The sequence below is a fragment of the Haemaphysalis longicornis genome, unplaced genomic scaffold (assembly GCF_048455015.1).
Source record: "Haemaphysalis longicornis isolate Haplotype H1 unplaced genomic scaffold, Haemaphysalis longicornis Haplotype H1 scaffold_3, whole genome shotgun sequence".
Taxonomy (NCBI): Eukaryota; Metazoa; Arthropoda; class Arachnida; order Ixodida; family Ixodidae; genus Haemaphysalis; species Haemaphysalis longicornis.
Window position 1 is genome coordinate 19,594,061 of NW_027526335.1, and position 24,904 is coordinate 19,618,964.

At 44.9% G+C, this 24,904-nt stretch overlaps 1 protein-coding gene across 7 annotated transcripts in view; it reads right to left on the reverse strand.

Moving 5' to 3' along the window:
* Window positions 1-241: 241 nt before the first annotated feature.
* Ac13e (Adenylyl cyclase 13E) overlaps window positions 242-24,904 on the reverse strand; it is a 202,406-nt gene continuing 177,743 nt past the window's right edge. For 6 of the 7 annotated variants that reach the window (XM_077702520.1, XM_077702516.1, XM_077702517.1 and 3 more), the window contains exons 5-7: window positions 20,426-20,551; window positions 11,861-11,941; window positions 242-5,341 (exon numbers count right to left, since the gene is read on the reverse strand). In XM_077702520.1, coding sequence (XP_077558646.1) covers window positions 3,443-5,341; window positions 11,861-11,941; window positions 20,426-20,551 — 2,106 coding nt within the window. In that variant the 3' untranslated portion in view covers window positions 242-3,442. The remainder of the gene's footprint in view (window positions 5,342-11,860; window positions 11,942-20,425; window positions 20,552-24,904) is intronic. The other variant, XM_077702521.1, reaches the window with a different exon arrangement.

The window sequence follows — 24,904 nt, forward strand, 5'->3', positions numbered from 1 at the left end:
CGCAACCGCCCGGAGGAATGTACGGAATGTACCGGCCGACTGACACGTAAAAACTCAATTGTTTTAGAACGGTGGTTTGGGCTAGTTGGTGGTGCTGTTTCCAGTCTCAATTGTTTTCCAGTGCAGTCGTATGAGGCCCCAAGTTTACTTTTCTACGGAGCAATTTCCTATGTCTCACCTTTTCGGTCCCCAGCCGCATTTTGTAGGAAGCTTCGGATTGAAATAAAAGAGCACGCAGAAGTTTACAAACGAATAAATAATTTATTTGGGCATCTCCTATACATACGCACGAAACAAATGCAAAACAAGCAGTACCTTAACAGTTGATTGCTCTTTGAAAAGTCCATATATACACCTAAAAACGCAGGACCAGTGCTTTTTTTCTACGCAATGGCCACTTAATTTTTAAACTCTCAAAACCACAACTAAGACAGCACGAGGAAACCAACGTTTTATATTAACAACATACTGAGGGGAGAAGCATTTGATCTTCAGCAAAACAGATGAGTAAAAAATGAATCCAAACTGGCAACCAATCTCATCCAGACGCAGCTACAAACCTCTCCTCCTGCCCTGAAAAAACACTTTACGTGGGGCGCAAAAATGACATCAACAATTACACATGTAGATGATCTTAACACTGAAGGTGATGATATGCAAAAAGTAGTATTAAGTGATTGGTGGTCAGTCGTAGGAAAGATGGTCAATAAAGCGCGTGGTTCACAAGAGGCTTACGGCGCGTCACACAATAACAATGCAAAAGTTCACATGACTAGAAAAAGCTTCTCTCCCCCTCCCGTCGCCCAACCGGTACAGAAGCACAGATACGAGAAACAGAAACACACGCAGTAACTTGGCCCAGACAAATGCCACTCAAACGCCGCAGTAATACTGTGCTTTGGTGTTTGCGGGAGCGGCCTTCCACGGCTCAATCCACTGCGGGCAGGAAGCGAAAAAAATCCTTGGCACCTTGAAATACTGGGCTTTCTCCAAATGTGACGGCAGCCAACGTGGGTTCGGGCAGATCACGGGGATCTCGTGAGCGCCCCTCTTCCGGCAGAAGCCGAGCGGGACCAGTTGTGTGGACAGACATACAGTACAGGTCGTATAAAATTGAACTAGGCGGCACACGCATTGCCGGAAGCAGCTTTCTGCGAAGGAGTTGATATAAAAAGCGCGCGCACAGTGCTATGAATGTCTGTGACTATGAGTTTGTGAACATGTAACAAGGCAGAGCAAAAGGAGAGACACCCGGTACCAAGGTTGCTTCCTGATTGCCAAAGGGGTGCCCATTCCTCCCACAGACAGGCGTGTTTCAGACTTCGCTTTCTCGTGCATCCGGACTGTTGGAATGCAACCCTAGGATACGAAGGCAGGACAGGCGCGTAAAAATGGCGCAAAGGGGTCTTGCGCGCGGGTCCGGAACGAATCTGCCGTCAGGCAGCCGGTGCGCTTTTGTCAGTGACACTGTAGCCAGTCTCGGGTTGCTTTTCCTGCATTCAGCCAGAGACACGTGACTAGACGTTCCACCAGGGACCACGCTCTTCCAGAGCTCAAGGTGCAAACACTTTGGATTCAATACTGTGTTCACTACCCTAGGCACAACACCGAAGCTTGTGTGTTAGAAAAGTACAAAGCCTAGACATCTAGTACAGGTATAAACTTGTGTAAATTCAGGACAGGTGCTTCGGCCCACCTCTGGGCTGCTATGCCCAAGGTTTCTACAGCTGCAGTGAGACAACAGCACGTCGCTTTCGACACGGAAATCAGACTCCCCCGTTGCACGCGGCCAACACCACATTCTAAATCTTCGGGCTAAATCACAAAGGGCCTTTAAGCTCTCTGGACATTGGCTTGGTAAAGAAAGCAGCATTTTGCAAGGCCTACAAAAGTAGTGCTCAAGGCCAGCCTTCCAGGATAGGCACAACACGAAAACTTGCGGAGGGTTTTACCAGCAACGATTTTGTTATTTCGACCCCGTCTGTCTTTTTCACAAAAAAGCTTATTACGATTCTGTTAGCGCTACTACTCATGCAGCCGTTACCCTAAATTGTTACCCTGACATTAAGCTGAAACTGGTTCGGTGCTGGCTTAGTCAGAGCACCAATCATAGATATAGCATGCGCTTTAAAAACCTTGGCGCACTAAGAACAATTTACTGAAACAGAGGCACGGAAGCCAGGGAGGTCCCATTGGATAAAGCCTTTCTATGCCCTACCCCACAAAGGAGCTGCGCGATCAGACGGTTCAGTGGCACATTTCCTTTCATGACGTCTTCAGTGCAACTTGCTCAGGCACGCTAAGGTACAGTAACTGCCCTGCCGCTGATAAAACCACGTGGTGAATTAGACAATGGTCCCTCATGCCCCCGGTGAATGAGGGTGCACCCCATGGCACCAGCAAGCAGGCAGGCGATAGTTTCCACTCACCACTGCAATATATAAAGACGCAATGGTGATAACAAAAGTGCGCACGTGTAAAACAGAACAGCGGTGCTGAAACAACAATGAAAAAGCACACGTAACAGCTTACAACCACTTATACGGCCAACGGCAAACAAGAACAGGTGGGCTTTAATAAATGAAATGAAAACGGCGCTTCACTCACAGGTTAAGAACTGTGCAGCATGACCAGCAAATGCACATTACGTCGTAATGGAAAACAAGAGTATAAACTAAAAACGTCATAAAACAAAGAAAATGCAACATTACGTCAATCACAATGATCTGAATATGCGTGCTGTGGTGAACTTCTCGTTTAGCTGCCAACATTGGATGTGCCACAACACATCTGCAAAAACACGATGCGAGATTTTCAGGCCAGTGTGGTCACGCTTCAGCGCTATTACACCTATTTTTCATGCGCTTCAACCTTCTCTCTCTATATTTGTTTTTCAACCACTGTGTAAATCTTCGTGCAGATGTAGAATACGCATGAACGCAGAATGCTGTCTCTTGAACACATCTTGGTCAATTTGAGTAGTTGACCTTAACGCACAAACGGAAGGCAAATATAACTTAAAACCCTCATCAAAGTCAAACACCATCCCTAGTGTCCTCGGTGAGATTCAGCACATTCTTCACTGTTCCTCAACACACGTCCGTAGAAGTGCTCAGTCGTCTTGAAGGACACCGTTACCACACATCTCGCATGCATGCACACACGCACAGACAGTACCGCCAAAAGAAAAAAAAAAACGGTAAGTTTGTCCAAAGCCGAACAAGCATGCAGGCACAAACACACACACACACGTACTCATGGCATCACGATTTCACACAGGCTGGTATTTTGATCATGTTCTCTCGTGTCGCCACTCCCACGGACAACCTGACATGGCAGCTTGCATATTGTGGCTGTGGGTGTCACGCACCCCTTTTCATAGTGTCGGCCACCTTTCCCAAGGAAAATCAACCTGGATGAAGAGCGTTACGCTGGCGTGCCATCACACTGGCAGCTCCTCGTCACTTTTCGGCGGCTTTTCCTTCTCGCCATCCACTTTCGCTCCCTCCTCCTCGCCTGTGGCTGGCAGTTCCTCCTTGTCGCCTTGTGTGGCCGCAGTGAGGCTCGGCCGCTGCATCGACGGCAGGATCCTGTACAAGACCTTGTCCTTCTTCCGCACGAGCAGGTGCACGTTCATGTTGTTCTTCCCCTTGATGTAGATGGAGCCCCGTGGCTCAAACACGTACAGCTCCTGTAGTACCTGTAGGCAGTGCTCGGGTATCTGGATGCGCCCGGGAACGCCGTGCGAGTCCATTCGGCTGGCAGTGTTTACGGCGTCGCCCCAGATGTCGTAGTAAAGCTTGGTCGTGCCAATGACGCCCGCAGTGACGTCCCCGTAGCAGTATCCGATGCGGATGACAAAGTTGAACTCGAGAAGGTTCTGGTTGAAGTTCTCGATCACCTGCTGCATGGCGATTGCAAAGTCCATCAGCTCGAAGAGGTGCGTGAATGGGTGCGGGTTTTCGCGCCGCAGCTTCGGGTTCAGCCCAGAGGCTGCCATGAACGTGCTTCCGATGGTCTTGATCTTGGTGACGTTGCGGAAAAGGGGCTTGGAAAGCAGCTCGTCAAAGTCGCCCACCAGCTCGTTGAGGACGCGGAGGTACTCCTTGCCCCCCTCATAGGACTCGTCATACATCTCGTGGAAGTTGACGATGCTCGCAAAGATGATGCCCGCATCGCGGTGGTTCTCAGAGTACTTGGAGGTGTTCTTGAGTTGTTCGGCGACGTGGCGGGGAATGATGTTGTGCAGGAGCCAGTCCGCCTGGTTCTTCATGGACTGGATGCGCTGCTCGTCTCGGGCTGCCATGGCACTGCCGTGGAAGCTCAACCGGTAGCTGATCTCGAACTCCCGGTTCAGCAGCCAGACGAGAATGGTATTGAGCACGACGTGCAGGACGATCTCATAGATGGCCGACTGGTTGCAGCTGTAGGAGTCGCGGTGGAAGCTGACACCGGGCAGCTCTGCGCCCAGGTCCGAGATGACCTCGAGGTGCGTGACGTTGCGGACGGTCGCCCGGAGCGGGCACGGGCAGGCCGGCAGGCCCACGAGCAGGGCGAGGACGACGCCCGCGCAGGTGGCCAGCAGGGAGCGCAGGGAGAAGTTGAGCTGGGTGAAGTTGCAGAAGTGGAGCAGGGAGACGAACACGACGTAGCAGAAGGCGTTGGTGCGCTCGGGCGTGGAGAGCACGCCCGCACAGGTGAAGTTGGAGAAGATGGCGCCCACGGGGAAGCTGACCAGCACCAGGCCCACCACGTGCCAGGGATACCACTCGGTGCAGTAGCGGTAGATCTGGGCCAGACAGTCGGCCACCCAGTGGCCCCGGGTGGCCAGGATCTCGCGGATGCACAGCATGAAGATGCACAGGTGCATGCTGGTGGCGAACAGGCAGAAGAGCAGCCAGGACACGGGCGTGTCGAACAGCACGAAGCAGGCGAACATGATGATCAGGTAGAAGCCCAGGGCCACAAAGATGTCGAAGTAGGTGGTGAACGAGGCCGAGGCCATGGTGGGAGCCAGGTCCCGGTGGTGCAGCCGGTGGCGGTAGTTGCACTCCATCTGGGCGTCGTTGAAGAACAGCGTGACGGGGTTGACGGGGGGCCGGATGAAGTAGTCCATGGTGCACGAGTCCTGCTGGATGCAGCGGATCATCTGCAGGTCGGACTGCTTGCGCAGGTGGCGCAGCCGCGACAGGCTTTCGTTGAGCATCAGGGCAGGGTCCACGAAGATGCTGTAACCACGCAGGCTAGAGCCACTGGACCGTCCCGTGTCGGCCACGGAGGTGTAGCTTGAGCAGTAACCACTGGCCCGTTGCGCATACAGCGGTGTTGGGGTGTCCAGGAGCTGCGCACACAGGGGCACAGGGACATGTCACTTGCGTTGCAGTGGGAACAGCTACGAGAGTCATCAAACGTTACACGTGCACAAACACTATCTCATTTAACCGAGCACAGATGTCTCAGTGCAAAACAGCCTGAGGCAACAAGACAGTAACATTTGAGAAAAAAACCACGTCATAGCCCTGGTTAATCCTTCCTTGCAGGTATATCCAGAATTCATTAGGGGCATCGTTTTCATCACTATCTTTTTCACCGTACTTGTCCAGATTTTGTCTCCCACAAAAGAATTTCACCAACTTGCCTAAACATTCTTCCGTAAAAGCTGTTAAAAAAAATTTAACCTCAAAAAAGGACGTCATATATCTGTTAACTAATGATGAACATGCTGCAAATACTGCATTTATACGACCAATTTCAGGCACTTGCGAAGAATTCCCGGGCAGTACTTAGCAAAATTTAAAGAACCAGGTATGTAGCATTGATTTCACTACAGTCAAACTCCGCTACAACGAACTCCGCTACAACGAAATTCCCACTTCAACGAAGGTTTTTCGATTCCCCGCCCGCATCCCATAGGCCCCAATGTATTAAAACTCCCTCCACAACGAACCACTTTTTTTATTGTTCTCCCGGTTCAACGAAATTTTCCCGAGACACAAGTCACTCGATCTGCAACGGACTGAACCACTCTAACTAATTTTGATAAGTTCTAACAATGTAAATTATATAGTAGCAACATTTTCTCCGAACATCCGGACATCGAGAAGCGGCAGGATTACTGCCGCCGACGGCGCTCAAAAGCGGCGGCGGCGGCGGCGGCGGAGGAGGAGGAGGAAACCGCTTCTCGCCCTTTCTCGCGCTCGCCCGGCACCCGCCGCCTCCGCCGCCGCCGCCGATTCATCCGACGACAAAGTCGGGCATGGTGTTCCGACGGTCCCGACGTCAGTGACCGCGTCGCAGGTCATGGACTCCTTGGACGTTTTACGTAGTTTCCTTGGCGCCCATGACAATGATGTCGCCATGCAGCTCCTCGCAGACTGTGAGCAGCGCATTCTCCCGTTGCTCGTGCGAAAGCGCAAACAGTCAAAAATCAGCGATTTTTTTCAAGTTTTGGAAATAAAATGCTCCCAGAGTGTCGTGCATATCCTGTGCATATCCGTGACCGCAAATTAAAATATAAACTACGCGCTGTGATTTCACGACGCCTGCTTTTGCGCGGATCTCCACGAGTACGACGCGCATATTACAACGCTGGTCTAAGCGCCGCGAGACGCGTTGTGACCGCAAATTACGATATATAAACTCCGTGCTATAAAAAGGGTGCTATTTTTGGCGGAGCGAGCTCCTAGCAAGTTGGCAACATTGGGGCGAAAAAGTAGGTGGGAGATTTCACGACGCCAGTTAGACGCCTGCCTTGTTTTCTTTATTTACTGATTTTTCCGCGACAACGAAATTCTCGCTACAACGAAATTTTTCGCGATCCCCGTGAATTTCGTTGTAGCGGAGTTTGACTGTACTGGTTAACCCACTTTTATACCAATGTACCTTACACTAAAGTGCGCAATGCCCACTAATGTGAAAGCAGTATTGTTTTAGGTGTGAGTGGAGAAGCTGGGCTGAAACGGTGCATACACTACGCATGATTTTACACAACGGGGTTAATATGCTACACTTTTATTTCTTTTTAGCAGTTCATATGGCCTTTTGATAGTTTCAGCTAGCACTGCCCAGCTACTCATGTCTTCAAATAATGTTGCTAATACCATTAAAGCACAGCGATGGAAACACATCACCGCACTTAGACTATGGCTGTGCAAAGTGCAAATACTGCGTCCTGCAATGTAAATTAACCATTAATAGTACAGCAAGGCATCTTTATAGACATCTAAATTAACACTCTAAATTTGTTCACTGAGAAATGCAACATACTGGGAATGCACTGAGACTGTAAGACCGATCTACCTGCACATTGTGAAACAACTGTTTTCCTTCACAACAAGCTGCAGTAACTGCACAACTAGCAGCAACTTTTGCACATACTGCCAGCCAGGTTGAACCACACTGCCTTTCCATTATGACAGTCTTTAAAAAGCTAATGTCGTTCAGAACACCAATTTTCCAGTCACTCGCCCATGAGGGCTCCCAGTAATTTTTTTGTACAAAAGTACACCACAAAGCCCAACGATATGGGTTGGATCCCGGTCGTGGATGGCTGCTTTTCTGCAGGGAAGTGAAAAGCGAAAATGCCCGTGTGTTGAAATTTCGCCGCACGTTAAAGATATCTAGGTGGTTAAAATAAATCCGTATCCCCTGACTACATACAGTGCACCTGATAGCAGTGTAGCTTCGGCATATTAAATCCAACAATCAAAAGTACAAGACTATCTCCTCAACATAAATGTATGCAAATCGAGTGAACAAAATACCTTGTCAATATTTTCAATTACCAATAGCCGCAACGCAAGACGAAGCAACAAATATTTTGTGCATAAGTGAACTGACTGAAACAAAAAAAGATACTTTACTACCAAAATTTATTTGAAACCCTATTTTTATTTTCTATTATTCTTTTTTTTGCCAGTTTGATGGAGTTCACTCTTTTACATGGGTTCTTACATGAGGATAGCAGGCAACATGCCAAAGTGATTTCTGCACCTGTTACTGCATCTGTTGGGCAACTCATATCCTCCTTGTGGTACCCACTTGAAACTTGATATCTAGTACGTTGTTTTTTGTCATGCTCTTAAGGAAATGCCTTGAAACGTGATGGCAAACTCAACTTACCCACATACACAATCTGTTATTTAAGCATTTGTACAATGACCATTAAAACATCTGTAATAATTTCACATTTTTATCATATGCTAAATGATCCAACAGCCTGAAATGAAACTAAACATAACGATGCACGATTTTTGCTATTCTGTCACTCTTATGGCTGTGCAGAGCACCTCAACGATGCATGATTTTTGCTATTCTGTCAATCTTATGGCTGCGCAGAGCATCTCTGCAATTTCGTTTCATGGTTTGTACCCACATACAATGTTCAAAACTCAGCTTGTTTTTGCAAGTACTAATTACCCAGCAAGGCTGCATTGTTTCTTTTGTCCTTTTTTTAATTCATTTTGCGGTTGTTACATTGCTCATGTACACTTCTGTGTTAAAGTTTCCAAGCCTGTTTTAAGCGGCCTAGAGCAGCTTTAAGCTTCAAGAAGCCTTTCAGTTTCTCCGGAGAAATAAAGATAATTTTTTAATATTAAAACAGACACTTTCATGCCTGCATTTCATCTTAGTTTTAGTTAGCCCGAATTAATGATGTCCCCTACAGCGCTTCATCTCCGTTTTACTTAGTATTATTTCTGCCCATGCAAAAATGCGGGTACAACAGTAATCACAATTTTCTTAAGGGCGTGGATGCCCATACTTTAGACGTAACCAAGATACAACCAATGAAACCTGCTCACTTAGTACAAAAGAGCACCTCCAAAATATCAGCCTATTGCAAGAGAGCAGGACTTATTAGAGAGGGGGAGATGTGCCCGACACATCTCATATCAGAGACAGCACGGAAGGCACAACCAAGAGAAGAGCAGAACTTAGAGGAGTTACAGCACGGATTAGATTCTTTACAGTTACTCCAAGTGACAAGAAACTCATACGAAATGCATGTAATAGGAGACACTATCTTTTACAACAAGGCACGATGCACGCGCCACTCCAGGTAAAATTTTTTTCCATTCATAGATCCGTTTGTATGTCTTTTCATACATTCACTTTTCTCTCCTTTTTGCGCGCCTGTTACCACTGCTTAATAGCCTTCTCACATCTGATTATGTGCCCTGCACATTGAAACAAGGCCCACGCATAAGAAAGGTGGACCGAGAAATAATAATAAAAAAAATTAAACGGTGACCTGAGGGATCATTTACCAATTATGATGGCCACCATAGCACAGGGCTTGTTTGTTTTACATGCGACAACACAAACACTGATCTCTGTACTCGCAAATAAGTTAGTGCAGAATGCAAACAGTGCAACATGCAAATGACTATGTAGAAGTATATACGAGATCGAACCATGATAGGTGCGCAGTAGGAGGTGTGGAAAATTCAGAGCAGAATAGGAAATGAGAAACATGCACATGCAAGACTGCACCAATATACGCTTCAATTAAATGAGTTCGAAAATAGTGCGATGTAACTTTAATTGCACAAAATTAAATGTAAATTTTCATGCATCATATGCACACAGCACTGATCCCATCATACAAGGTTTAAAGTGCAAGTAAATTACACGCACAGCTCTTAACAGCTGTACACGCAGAAAGGGCTTGCAATATTCTAACAACAAAACCCAAGACAACGTCTGCGTAACCATGCAATGGTAGCACCTTGCATTAGTGAACAAAGTTCAACTGAATCCAAATGAGTGATAATGCTGTATGTAGCCTCTAATGCTGATAACCCTAAAGATGAACTTCAAGTTAAACAAAAAAGTGGTAGACAGGATTTCAAGTACTTAGAGACTGCCCTAATAAAGTTTTGAACTTTTGATAACACCAGAGACAATGAAGACAGCGGGTCAATTTTCCTAATTCAGAAGGTTGGGCAGCTTATACTCATTATGCTGATTTTCATTGGGAAACCATACTGTTACCACTGAGTAATTTGCAATTAAAGGGATAATTTTAAGATTGCCAACTTTCCTCACCATAATACAGTCAAACCAGATGGTGTATAAGGAACTCGGATGCAGCCAGCACAACTATCGAGCTCCCCTTTTTGTCCGCAAACAAATAACAAAAAACAACAAAATTTAGCCATCAACTTGTTTTTCCCATGCTTACAGCAGGGTTATTACATCAATGTCATACTCAGCAGTCATTGCAAGGGTAGCAAATCATGCTTGCTCAGCTCTAATGCTAAAGCATCGGCTGTGTCCAAGGCACAGGCTGCGCTCCCATTCATCATAGTTTTTAGGTGCTTTATTCAATCTAATTTCGTTTGGAAAGAGCTCCGAATACAGCAAATTCATGATAGAAATTCACTACGAGTGGGCTCGGCTTTCTCGAACTATAGGATTTATCAAACTGAATTTGGGACACCTCACATTTCCTATTTATCGAGTTTGACTGTACGACGTAATTGGGAAAACAGTTAGAATTGAGCCAATACACATGGTGCAGTGGGAGCCTGGGCTGTCACCTGTTAGACCTAGTAAAGCCTAATACGGCTCTCTGCTTGTGCATTGACGCAGTTATGAGTTCTGTCCTTGCTTCAGATGGTGAAGCTCCCACTAAAGAGTTTATTCAGCCAGAACTTGCCCAACCAGAAGTTTAATGTATTTTTTTTTTAATACTAGAAAATTTAATACTAATACTAATAGTAGAAGTTTAAAGGGACCCTGCAACACGTGCCATCGACTACTAGTAATGTATTTTGGGATAAAGTCTATTGTCCCAGAAATCTCCTCCCGCAAGAATTATGAAAATCCGTTCACAATTAACGAAACTACGCGCGATGAGAAATCGCGCATAATCGTTCCCTCTCAACTCGACCGCGGGCAACGCGACGAAAGCTGCGCGCTCTCTCCCGGAGAGGGGGGCGGCTCGCGGCGTTCTCTTCGGCGGCCTTCGATATATCACATGCCGGGTAGTTTTCTTCTTTTCTCCGCAACGCGGAGGGGCCTATTTCCGGTCTGGTGCCACAAAAAAGCAGGCATGGGTGCCTGCTCGCAAGTGCGCGCTCGGGCTGGTAGGGCGTTTTTGAAGCAATAAACGTTTGTAGTCGAGTGGTCCCGTTGAAAGGGAAGTATTGAGCTCATCACTCAAACTCCGCGCGCACTCAAAACACAAAAGAAACGGCAAAACTGGGCCTACAGGTTCAGGCATAGAAGAGGTTCGTACACAGCGATGACGACGACGGAAATGGGAGAATCTACCCGCGAAGTTGACCAGTGACAGTCGATCGGGCAGCCATGGCCTATGTGACGTCCCTCAGGCCATGCATGATGAGGCCAACTGAAGAGAGAGCGGTTTGTTTTTCCGCGTCTTTCACATCGATTTGCGCGCTCACCGCTTCACGTGCACGTGTAATATTTGGCTCAGGTATTCCTGGCAGTGTAATCTAAACGTTGCGCAGGTTTACTTGCACTGCTCAAAGAGTGTTGCAGGGTCCCTTTAATATTATTTTTCACCAAACCTCTGCATGAAATTGCTTTAAGACAAACCTCGGAATTCACTTTAGGTTTGTTTGCTGACAAGGAAGTGTAACTAGCCTGGTTGGTAACAAAAAGCAGCCCCAGATAACAGAACAGTAGAGGGGACAAGGAGCACCCTTGAGGTGTACCAAAGATGCGCCACTCAAAGTGTGAAATTGGGAGTTTGTGAGTTTCCCTCCTTGCGGGATGTTTTACAAGCCCTTTCTGCTCTCCCTGAAGTGCATTCTGTCCGAGAGTGCAACAGTGCAAAAAAAAAGGGAGGGGGGCAAATGCCGCTTGGCATGACACCACCCAGGTAGTATACCTTGACGATGTTCACCTGCCACATGCTGACAAACACGGGAACATTGTTATTAAAGCGCAGCGCCTTAGCTTGCCGCGGCATCTGGATGAGCAAAAACAGCAGAAGGTGAGAGGCAGGCAGACATGCTAAAAACCAACAACAAGGCACGATGAGTGATGAGTCGGCACTCCAGACAGAACAATACGCTAAAGGTCACACGCATCGGGAATTCTCCCAGTCGATATACCAAGGCTGCTATCGAAACACACTAACATTGTGTTTTAAAAACAGAATAAAGGCGCCAAGAGACACAGGATGGGCATGTTCATTTTCCCATCATATGAAACACTGTGCATATTTTCTTTGCACTTTTATTTTCAAGAGGAAGAAGGGAAATATGCATTAGGCATTCAAAGCATGTTAGCATAACTTTCAAGCAAGCCTGATGAGCTGGTTGCGAATGTTTTGGGAATACCGGCGCTGCAAAGCAGTGTCATCATTTCGAGTGCCCTTTCAAATGTCTGTTGTCTGCCATAAACGTCACAGCAGATGACATTTATAGTCTGTACTGACTTTTTCTTGCTGCTTTTTCATTTTTTCTTCTTCTCTCTGTCCCCCTTCCCCCACGTAGAAAAACGCACTTCAAACTTGGCACTTTTGAGATTGAAAATGTTTCTTAGTTTTTACTATTTCTTTCCTGAAAATCAAAACTATAACTCGAATTTCTCCTTTCATCAGTCACTAACTGTAAGTGGGCGCTTTTGAACTTCTCTGGTGGTGGGAAGAGGAGGAGGAAGAAAAAATATTTATTGGGAATATTTTTTTTTAATTTTGCTTTTTTTTTAAACATGATGCTGGAGCATCATGCAGTAGTCAGTGCAGTGTCTTAATTAGAGATGATCACCATCAGCATTTAATGCTTTAGTGTGCCTCATCTGTAACAACACTCGGGGACAGCCTTCTGCGGCAATGCTGTCAAGGCTACAGAGTTGAGCCACACTGTTTCGCTGCGCAGCTGGAAGTATTTTAACAAAAATTATCTCCTACGCGTAACTTAAGCAGTTAAAAAAGTATGATTTTCTTATTTTTCAGCTTTGGATTGATAATACCACTAAATTATTATCCAGAATATGTGAAACAGAGAGCATTATTTTTTAGATTGACGGGTTTTCTTGCTTACGGCGTTTGCCACTGGCTTCACATAGGTTCTCTTCAGAAAAAAACATGGCGTCATCGTCGACAGCAGCTTCCTTTCCCTACGGTAGGTCGCCAATTTATTCGGGCACAAGATTTTCAAGAAGCTTAAGAAACAAAAGCTGTCAGAACAAACAAAGCAAGTTGTCTGCAATGTGTACGCCCAAGCGAGAATGACGAAGCGTGGACCCTCCACCGTTTCCACATTTCGTTCAGTTAGCTGGCTTGCCGGCGCATGTTAGCGTACTGTCACACGGCTAAAGGCGGAGGTTCTGAGTGGTACCCTGAAGTCCCAAGCGTAAAACAGCTTCGCTTGGCGACTGGAAGATTACCTAGAGTTACAGAAAGACAAGAGTGCAGCGGTTACGATAGTTTCACCCTTCAATGCACTCAACGCGATCCAAATGGGATTTGACTCCCCGCCTAGTGTGTGCGCACCGCTCCTTCGATATACCGTGCCCGTGCTATGTAAGCAAGCTACACATGTCCATGGTGCTCCCCAGTCTTCAGCCTCAGAAGAGTTCACATGTCAATGCATGCCCTCAAAACTGCAGCAATGACGGGACTCACGTCATTTCTGTATGATATGAAGCTGGATAGTAACATCCACAATATAATTTGTTAAGTTAGTCTGAGTTCTCCAGTCTCCAGTTCTCCAGTTGGCTTGTGTTGAGAAACAGATGAACCGTAGGGAAAGAGATGTCAATGTGCCTGCATGCTCGGTGATCAGATTCAGGGCACTCAACCACGAAACTCATGCGAAGAAATAAACTGCCGCAAAGATGTATCTGTCACACAGAAGCTGAAACCAGGGAACTACTTTGGCGCAGTAACCCGAAGCAGTTAGCCCCCACCGTAGCTTTTTCTCCATTGCCACAGAAAGTTGTCCCCGGGTATAGACTGGAGAAAAAGCAATACAGAAAATATCACTACCTGCAAATCTTCACTGTTACTAGGAGGTGCTACACTGTTACGATGATTTCATGAGCCCTTGTAGAACCTGGCACATATGACCAGCCTGAATTATTGATTTCAGACAGGGTATAAGGCTATAATGTTGAAAGGAGGGCCAATGCTTGATCTACCACCATTATTGTAAATGAGGAGTGTGATTACTCAATAGTTGGCTATAGCCTGCTTTGCTATGAGATGATTTTAGTGCATACAAGACTCACCCAAAAAATAGAATCAGGTTAAAACCAGGAAGACTCTTTACCGAAACACACTATACATGATTTCATTAAGAACTCTGAAGAAATAAATGCAGCACAATGATGGTGTTATTAGGTTTGCAGACTACACCTGAAAATACTGACATTCAAGGTGATCGGAACAAAAAAAAAATGAAAATAAAAGAACCATGCAGGTCCACTGGAATTTTACCAACAATATTGAAAACAACAACACTCACCAACCACCATACTGCGAAACAAACTGGCACAGATTGACTACAGCTTCACATTTCTGTAGTAATGCATTGAAAGTCATTAGCACCTGTAAGGATTTATAGACCTCAGGGCTATTTAGTAAGAAGCAGCAGCATTTAGAAAAGACATAGCACTAACTTTCTGTGTTGCCCATTTAAAGGAATCTAAGGACGACTTCCACGTATGTGACCGGCATATGCTGCCCGCTGATTCTTTACAATGTTTCAACTAATTAGCCCTTTGATGCCCAATGTTGCTCAGGGGCAACAACTCAAACAATATTTTTTCTCTCGCACTTTGTGCTTTTTTTTTTTTTCAACCTTTAACACCATGTGTTGACAGTCAAAGGTTCCCGGACCTTTGAAAAGTAAAAAATAGAAGGCAGCACGAACTTCCGTGTTCTAAAAAAAAGTTTTGTTTATGCGTGTCAACTCGCATCGAGCCCGGGGGCTCAATGGGCTAGTGACAGGTAACCGAAATTGTGCAATTTCGTTGTTATTACAAATGATAGCAATACAAACTTTTTGTTATTGTCTTCACTGGAACCACAAATCATGCTGATCAAGGTAGATTCTTGTTCAACTGATATAGTATGGGCAGCCAGTGCCCAGTGTGTCCTAGTGTCCGTCCAAATGAACCAAATTTTTTTCTGACTTCATATTTGTGATGTTGAAAGTTCTTTTAGATCATAAAAATGTTTTAACAATCTTAAGCAAAAAAATCTAAAGTTTTGGGCATCAAAGATAAGAAGGTTTTGCTCTGAAAGGCAGGGCCTTTTCTGCTTGCCGATTCCATATTCAAGGGCTTTTAAAGCACTCTGCTTGTTCAGATAATAAAATATGGACTCCTCAAAGCCTGGAAAGTTATATGCTACTGCCAACCACCATCAATATTTTTCTGTCATGCCACCAAAAAAAAATTATTACGAATGGCCACAAAGGTGAACCCACTGCAAATTTCAGCATCAGCCCAAGTTATTCTTGATTGACTGAAATTGATTTATTGATTATGATCTTGGTTGGAACTGCTGAATTGGTTTACTGAGCTTGTTTATTTGATTGTCTGTCTTACTGCACCATGCCAAATCCCTCCCTTTTGGTGGGTATGTGCAACTAACTCCCAGGGTAATGTATGAGGGATGAGGGGACTCCAAATTTTAGTGTCAGATAACGTTCAGATTACTCTTCTACTGATTTGACTGAAGCTGTTGATTTGGTATAACTGATTTGAAATCATTGATTTGATAAGCTGTATCACCAAGCCTAGGCCAATCCCCCTTGTGGGTATGTGCCCGTCTATGTGCATATGTATGCACACTTGACGTACAACAACTTTATCAGAACGATATAAATGCCCCTAAAATGCGCACTTTATATTAATCAATAAAATGACATAAGGTCCTCAATACTTACTACATTACACGGAAAATTCTGCCATGCAAATTTAGCTTCAAAATCAGCTGCCACTTTGTCTAGTCTAAGTCACTACTTTTTCTGATGGCTACATTTATGAACTAGTTTTAGTTGGTGGCTCTATTATAACTCTATAAAAGTGTACAAGCTCCTTACGATGGCTAATGTGGCAACCTAAGCCAAAAGGCCCAGGCATATGCAGCATATTCCCAACAATCTCCTACCAGTGTGCACTGCCCAAATACACATCAACTTGTGTGCTTGCGAGCGACATGCGGATGCCTACTTTCGGCAGATATCAGTGCCAACACCGGAAGTGGCATAGTCAGCGAGCATCAAAGCGCGGGCAGTGGCTTTCAGGTTTAATAGTCCGTCTCAACATTTGGGGACATTTTTTAGCATTGTACGACATCAATAAATACGTTCCTCAAAAAACAACGACATCTCCTTTCTCTAGCGCCAATCAACTGCCTTGAGATAAATTCAATCAAGCTATGTCTGTCCGATGAAAGCTATTGCCCAAGACAACTGGAATTGTAGTGGTTTTGCATTCATGGCTACCTTGGCTTGTGTTTGGGGAGATCAGGGGTGCGCCACAGCTATTTATGAGTTCAGTAAAGAATCCCTGGCTACACTGTTTGTGGTATTAGCAAGATGGGGCTCATCTGCAAGATAGGTGAGTGAGAAAAAAGTTGTACCATGACCAGAATTTCTCAAATACGACGAAAACTGAACACAGCTGACTGTATTCGTTGGCAACCAAACTTTGTGTGCTGAATTCTTCATAGCAATAATAAGTATAGAATTAGTTGAACAGTTAGATGCACGCCTCATAATTGAGAGGTTTGTACTTCCAGTCTCCCAGGAACTTCTTTTTTTGTGGCAAAAGTTTGATAACTTTATAACTTTTTTGTTACATAATATGCATTTTGTCCTTGTTTTTTTTTTTTTCAACCCACAAGTGACAATGGACTGAAACTTCAGTAACAAGGCAGTGCTGAACTTTGCTTCATGTTTCGAGCTAATGGCGCAGTTGGTACAAAACTTCAAGGTAGTTCTTGTTGTGAATAGCGGCCCTGTTCACCACACCAAATGAAGTCGCAGGGCACTTGTTAAAGGGGCGATGAAGACGAAATGCAAGTTCGTTCATTCATAAGATTGCATTGTTAGAATAACACTGACATCACTTGTAATTGAAGCTTCACTCAAATAAGCTGTATAATGAGGAAAACACAGAATAGACATGCAAAACCGTAGCTACTTTTCCACACTGAACTTATGCCGTATTATGGGCAGCTCGTTGCGATTGGCTGAGACTGACAAAATCCAACCCGAACTGAACAAGGGTTATAAGCTTGCAGAATGAGCTAGTTGCACCTAAATTTAGTGCATATATCTTTTTATACCAGTAGGAATGGTGGGTAAACAATGAAGGTTATGAATGAACACGTAAACATAGAAGCGCCAAAGCATACCGTGTGCACTATGCCGGCCATGGCACGTTTGGCTTGTCTGGCACGACAATAGCCAGCTGGCATAAGTGACACTTTCTTACGATATCCTGTTTGTCGATCGTACGCAATATTTCATGAAACGACCACTATCAACCGTAACCAAAATAAGCCAGGTACAAATCAGGTCAAAAACAACGCGAGTGCGGACAGTGGTCCTGTCGGTATTGTAGTGCCATATAGGGGGACGGATAGTAGACGAAAAAACAAAATACGTTTCACCGTTCGCTGAGCCATGGCTGCAGCCTTAGTCAGCAGACTAACATTCATGTTAGGTACAGTCTTTGTCACAATTTTGTGGGCCAAGCCGGAAACGCGCAAGCTGCAAAAAACTCAATGTACAAGCTTACGCCCCGAGCGAGGCTAAACCTTTTATGCAGGAAAGCTAGAGAAAATACCTTTCTTTCTTACTGCCTTAATATATTTTTGCCACATTTAAAGGTAAACCCGATTCTTTGAATTTTGTGTGGTCGAGAAGGCTTAGGATTGGCCCACAAAATTTTGACAAAGGCTGTACATGCCCTGGAAGCGTCATCGCTGACGTCACGAAACGCACGATTTAACAGAAAATTAAAGTTTTTGTTCAAATTGTGCAATTTATCAGTGAATAAAGCATCATTTGCGCCAAGACAAATGCTGGTGGCACCGTAAAACACCAAATTTTTCAAATAAAACAAACTTGTATTTTGTCTTCATGGCCCCATTAACAAAGTACATTAGTGATCCTCATGCTGTCTGATTTTGTTCAGCTTTCACGGTCGCGACTTGAAATACGTTTTGCAATATTTTAGAATAGACACACAAACATTCTTGGCAAATTAAATTAGTAGGCCATTTTGGCGAGTAGTGTTTTTATGGCAAAACCAATTAAGTGGCCCAACAGATCCGTGCTTATTAAGCATCTATAATGATGAATCTGCAACAGATCATCCTGAAATGTTTTAGGAAAGCCGTAGTCTTCATCCGGACAGAATTACATGTGCTTGGAATGTGGGCCGGCGTGAAAGAGGTGAGTGATTTGGTTGGAGGTCCTAACTAGTGCTTTTCCAGTTTCCTTCAAGCACATAAAGGCAAAACTCATTTTTCAAGAAAGTTTTTGTTGGCCATCAATGATATAGACTTTGATACTTGCCAAATGATTCAGCTGCGACAGTCTTGGTCTAAGTTTGGGATCATTCCCAAGTTTCAGGTATGCAGCACAACTGCCAATGGGTGAAGCCAAGAAAGGGCCTATTCATAATACTGGCTAATTTAGTGCAAAATTATGAGCCATCAATGTGTTGTGCTTACTACAATGCCAAACTTCTTTACTAGGCCCACTCAAGGATTATGCTCCCACACGGTTCCACTGTGGTGCATGGCACTGACATCACTGACCATCATGCAATACACCAAACACTGAACTTCTTTAAGCGAGCGAGCCAAAAACTGCAGCCTTGGCTCAGGTGGTGCTGCACTTTCTTTGGAAACTGCACGTCTACAGGTGAACGCCCAGCATCGGATAGGTGTTTCTTCTTTAGGCATGAAATGCTTTTATCAGTAGTACCCAACCCCGCCTCCAGATTTTTTGCTTGCGTAAGTACGCAGACTCTTCAACACAAATTTGAAATTAAAGGCACACTAGTCAGTGTACCGGTGACAAAACCTGGGTCCCATCAATTCGCAAGCAATAATCATAAGCACTATGCCCCAATGCCTTTGCCATTATTTAAGCACAACAGGGTTTTATACAGAAGCTTTGTTGAAGCACTGTGATTTCCAGATGGCAAAGAATAATTTGGTACGATTTATAAAATTTTCCTTAACTGGTACCACCAACGCTAAAACACGAGTTTGTTACAAGATAGCAGATCTCTAGAGTCATCTGCTCTCAGGACAAAAAAAAAAGAACCACCCCAAGCACATAATCGCATGTGGGGCACACACACACATAGGGAATCGGCCAAGGATGCATAAATCAATTGGCCAATCGGTATTAGGAGGACAAAACTGCCTCGGCCCTTTGCCAGTTGCTGAGTGCACCTCATAAGATCAACTATCAACACGCAAGGGATTGGCAAAGAATGAATAAAGGCTGTCCACTGCACTAGGAATGCAAGCTTGCTTGGCTGCTTGCTCACTCTCTTCCTTGCAGGCTTGCTCAGTAGAAAAATTCACATTTGCATTTCATGCTCTAGACGACTTTTTTTGAAGAAAGGTCTTCTTCGTTCTCAATGTTTTTTTTTTTTTTTTACAGCTGCAATATTCTTATCAGGCTACACTGGACACTCAATAGCGAACAGCTAAGTGTCGGATTTGCATATCCTGCCCATTTAACAGCCCACATACACAGCTAATTAATCCAAAAGAACGGTGCAGCAGGGGTAACTGTCAGTGTGTTTCAAGGACACTCGCTCGTCCACTGTTTGCCTTGCAGTCCCATGCCTAGCTCTCTCTATTCCAATTGTTTTATCCCGTTATTCTGTTAAATCTCTTGCTGTGAGGCTTCGTGACCTTGTTTTGCGGCCCTTGCGTGTTCATAATTCTGTTTCATTCATTTTGATCACCTATTATGTCCTTCCTCGTGCAAGCAAGCAAGCACACAAACAAGCAAACCTTTCCCAGAAAGAAACTTGTTACTGGCACCATATCCAAGAGTGTTAGGATTTGGAAATTCAGGATACCCACAACAATGAAGGCTTCTGCGGTCTGCTTAGATGATAACTAGTATTTTTTTCATTGTTTTTAGGGTTTGGGGTTAGCGACCGCTTAATTACCCCTTCTCATCAATTGACGCTTCAAGCTATTCCATTGAGACACCAAATAAAGTGGCGCAATAAGGATGAACTACACCCTTGCATAGGTTGTGCCTCTTGTAGGGGTGTTCTCTGGCCATCTAAAACACTTAATCATTCCGAGAGAGCAGTCAGCATGAACAACGAGAATGTACAGTAGCCAATCCTTTCACAGTTAGGACACTTGAATGGGGTGCAAAGGACTGGCATAATTTGAGGACAAAGAGAGGGGAGCAGCGAGCGGTGCAAGTGCAGGTGCACTACTGACTGTGTCCTGGATGCTGCTCTGCCTGCTCCGAATGCCTGAGTCCTTGCGGCTGCTGTTCAGGGTGGACAGGCTGCTGTGGCGGTGGACAGGGGGCAGCATGGGGGCCACCTCCTCCTCCTCAATGTCCTGCACCAGGGGAGGCGCGGCATGATCAGCACACACTGCAATGCGGCACCACACGGCTAGCACCACGTGCCGCTGAGCACCAGGACGGTGGTTTAGTCCCGGTCTGCTTTTCGGACGAAGGTGAAAAACAGAAACCCAGAAGCAAGAGAAGAAACATCTCTCACAACAGTTCTGCCGAAAGAGAGTGGTGCCAGCAAAACAAAATGCATGCGCAGACTTTCCGAATTATTTCATAGCCAATTTTTAGCATTATTCTAAACTTTCACAAAACTGATCGTAGTCCTATCCAAATTTCTGGCATTAACAACAATAAAATGTGTTCAAGTCGCAAGCACGTTCGTTTCCAAGTGCACAAGTTGGCACACTAAATATTGCACTGAAGATCTCACAAAACAAAAAAAGAAAACTGGAGGCACAGCGGGTATGCAGTACAGCAGTAACAAATACATTCATTCTGATTCTGAAAAACACAAACATCTAAACAACAAGTTCTTGCTTCCACTTTTTTTTTTTTTTTCCCCAATGCTGTGGTGATTTCGGAACTAACTCCAGGAACACAAAACACTACGCTACTGAGAAACATGGCTGCCTAAACAAGTGCTGCTGCTGCTCCCAAGTGACATCTTTCTAGCGATTCACTTCTGTCCATATTTACTTTCTTTGATGACCCCAACAGCACTAACTCCGATGCCAGTTTGGAAAGCAACAATCAGAAAAACCAGCCAACAAGACCAGTGGCAGTCCATCAAACTTTCCCCTGCTCTGTTTCATTTGTGTGGTATTTCAGACCTTTTTTTTTTGCTCCTGTTGGCAACGTCATGTGTCTCATTTATACAGCACTACAGTTAAATCCCGATCTAACGAAATCACCGGGAGCCTCGAATTATTTCGTTAAATCGAGAACTTCGTAAAATCGGGACTGACATTTTACAAGCAGCTGATTCCATAAATTCTATGCCTAAAGGGAGGTGCATCCCAGCAGCTACCATGACATCGTAATTGCGCCGACCGCAGCGCTTCGCCTGCCGATAATTTAGCAATACACTAAAAGTTCGTGGTAAAAATAATAAGACAGCCGGGGCTTGCCCTGAAGTCTGTCGCACCCAAGCAGGCGTGCGAAACACAGTGCTTTTTGTTGTACCACTTCCCCACTGAACGGAACATTCTTGGCTTTCATATCCTTGAACCACGTAAACTTCCTCCAACCTTCCGTGCAAGGTGGTCTTGAGGTTATTTTTCTTCAACGCAATTCCAGACTAAAAGCATGGATGATGGCGTTCCTTTCTTTCAGGATTGTGTAAAGTGTGCTGGGCGAGACGCCGTAATCCGCGGCCACAGGATTGCCGAGTTTATCTCGTAGAGTTTTGTAAAACAAAACTAGATGCTTTTAAATGCAGAGCATTTCAGTAACTCACGATGTCACCCGCGTTGACGTCCATAGTCGTAATCCGCACCCCTCCCCCTACACTATATAAAAAAAAAATACTATCCGGCACCTGGTTTCGATCCCTCGACCCTGCGGGCGGAACGCAATGTACACGGTGCTCTACCCACTGCGCCACAAAGCCGACACAGAACGGGAGGCTACGAACGCGCCTTATATCCTTGACTCATTCAAACTACGTCAAGAAGCTGCTGATACAATGCATTCACTACCACCAACTCCCCAAACACTAAACGATAACGCAATACACCCACCCCCTATGCGACGCATTTACTCAAGTCCCCCTCGCGGGAAGATGGGCCCAATTTTGTTATTTTTTTTTTTTCTGACGTGGAACTCTTCGTGGTGTTTTGACAAAACAACTCAAACGTGCTCCTTTTTTAATGTGTCTGTTTCTCAAAATACTTTGTTAAATCGGGAATGGCATTGAATCTATTTTGTAAGTCCGAGTTCATAAAAGCATTGAGCTGTATGGGAACCTGCAGGGGAATCCGTATTTGATCGTTAGATCAGGAAATTCGGAAGATCGAGTTTTGTTAGGTCCCGGTTTGACTGCACATGGTTTAAATGGTTTTCATTCGCACAACAATGACGTCATGCTGCCTAGGAAGGGGACCCTGCATTGACTGTCAAGTGGCATGTCCGGTATAAAGCTCGACATAATTTTTTGTAACTTGAAAACTGAAGCTAGGACTTCCATATCTACAAAACTGTTTGCTATTGGCGAGAAAGAAGCATTTTGTATGGTTCAGAACATCATCACTTTTTTTTTTAATATAAACATACCTTCCAACGTTTACAAACTTTTGCATTTGACTGAAGAAGTTTGCATTACAATTTAAAAACTCCTGTTTAAATTTATTTCATTACACTAGAATTTATTTAGCTCCATTTTTGAGGACCATATAATAATTTGCTTAATGTTTCTACAAAAAAAAAAGGAAACTAATGTGCCCCTAAAGCTTCGTGCAAACAATTGTTTGTTCTACAAAATTAATTCTACGAGACCTACGCCCTTCAAGCCTATGGAGCTAAGCAGACAATGAAGGCTCGATAGCTCTTTGTTCGCACAGAAGAATCACACTCTTCACAGCCCTTTGACCTTTCTCCCAGCAACAAAGGATGATTTGTTGGTTTAGAAATAAAATATGGAGCTGGCACTTCTTTCTCCAATCCTTGTTCCCTGCTTTGCTAATTGTTTTTTTGTTACAAAAGAAAGGTAACAAATTACAAGCAATACACAAGGCATGGCTAAGCAGTAATTCTGTGCAACCGAAGGCGTGGGAAGTGCCCCATAGCTAGTTAGCATTGTGGGTGGTGAAGTACAGGACAAAGGAGCACCCCTCATCGCCTAGTTGCCTCCAGTAATAGTTTGGCACTCTTTCCTCTGGCTGTCACAGACACTGTTGGCAGTAATACACGATGGTTGCTCGCGTGTTTAACATAGACAGCACTTGTGCACCACACAGAACACAAGACAAAAATCGAAACTGACACGATGCTTACAAATGGCCATCACCGTCTTTTTAAATTCAAGTTACATTCATTTTGCATTTTGTAGGGTTCTTATCATATTGCTCCTTACAAATAAAAACGTTTACCGTACTTACCCGATTCTAACGCGCACCTGATTTTCCTGGCAAAAAACCGAAAAAACTTGCACCTCCGATTCTAACATGGACGGAACTTAGTGACCCAGACAAACGAATGCGAGAGAAATGGGCCATTTATTTCCCGAAGTAATCTCACTCATCTCACTCCTCGTCACTCTTCGCTGACCACAACATCTCGTCCTCGGTGCCATCAAGCGCGTTCGCGATGCCACACTTTTGAACGAACGTTCAACCATGGTCGATGGGATCGTGGCCCACGCCTCGCACGACCACCTTGCGAGCTTCTCCAGAGGCGCACGCTACAGCCGACCGCTCGTTTTGAACACGTGAGAGCCACTGCTGTTATCAAGTGCGCAAGCGATTGCTGTTATCAAGCGCACAAGCGAAACGATTTGACGATTTGTGGCAACGCCGGTAGAAAAGCCTAGGCGCCTATGCTATAGTGCCTAGAATTCTAGCCACTATACTTATGCTTCCTGCGTCCGAAAAATCGTTGCTAAAAGCTTTGGCACCATCTTGAGATGGTGATGGTGATGGGTGGGACGAAATTTTCGCTGTTTTGGCAGTTTCGGTTTCGTATCCGATTCTACGCGCATGCGATTTTTCGGCCTATTTTTCCGGAAAAAAAGTGCGCGTTAAAATAGGGTAAGTACGGTAAAATTCTCCACCAGTTCCCTTTCACGATTCACGACATCACAATTCATACAGCAAAAAGATTTAAACGGTGAAGTCGTGTATCTTTGGCTCAGTCACGTAAATTGTAGCCACAGTGAGAGATTGTTAGTTTGTGCTGTTTCAAATCAATTGAGTCTGTGTGGAATGACTACCAGTGCAATTTATTTCTCTTCTCTGATCTTTACAGCACCCTGTATGATGGTTTGAGTGAAGCGTGGCAGACGGGGCCCAAAATTTTAAAAGCGGCAGCGCCGCCAGCTACTGCAGCCCCATTAGAGTAGAACCTCGTTGATACGTTTAAAAAAAATGTGAGGGCGAAACGTACAATCCGGGAAACCGTACTATCCGGTAAGAAACGTACTATGGGGAATTTTTAGTGTTCACAACTGAGAGGGTGGTAACCGGGAAATCGTATGAACCAAGAATGCATTAGCGGGGTTCTACTGTACCGAGTGGGCGACTACCAAGAACCCTAATCTCCCCATGCAGAGGCTGTATAAATTTTAAAAGAGGCGCCAAAGACTCTCTACACCACATGTTGAGGTTGTGACCCTCTCAAGGCGCATCTAGTGTGCTCTCCAGTTTCAGCAACCGAGCTTGAAATCAGTAGCCGGTGGCTTC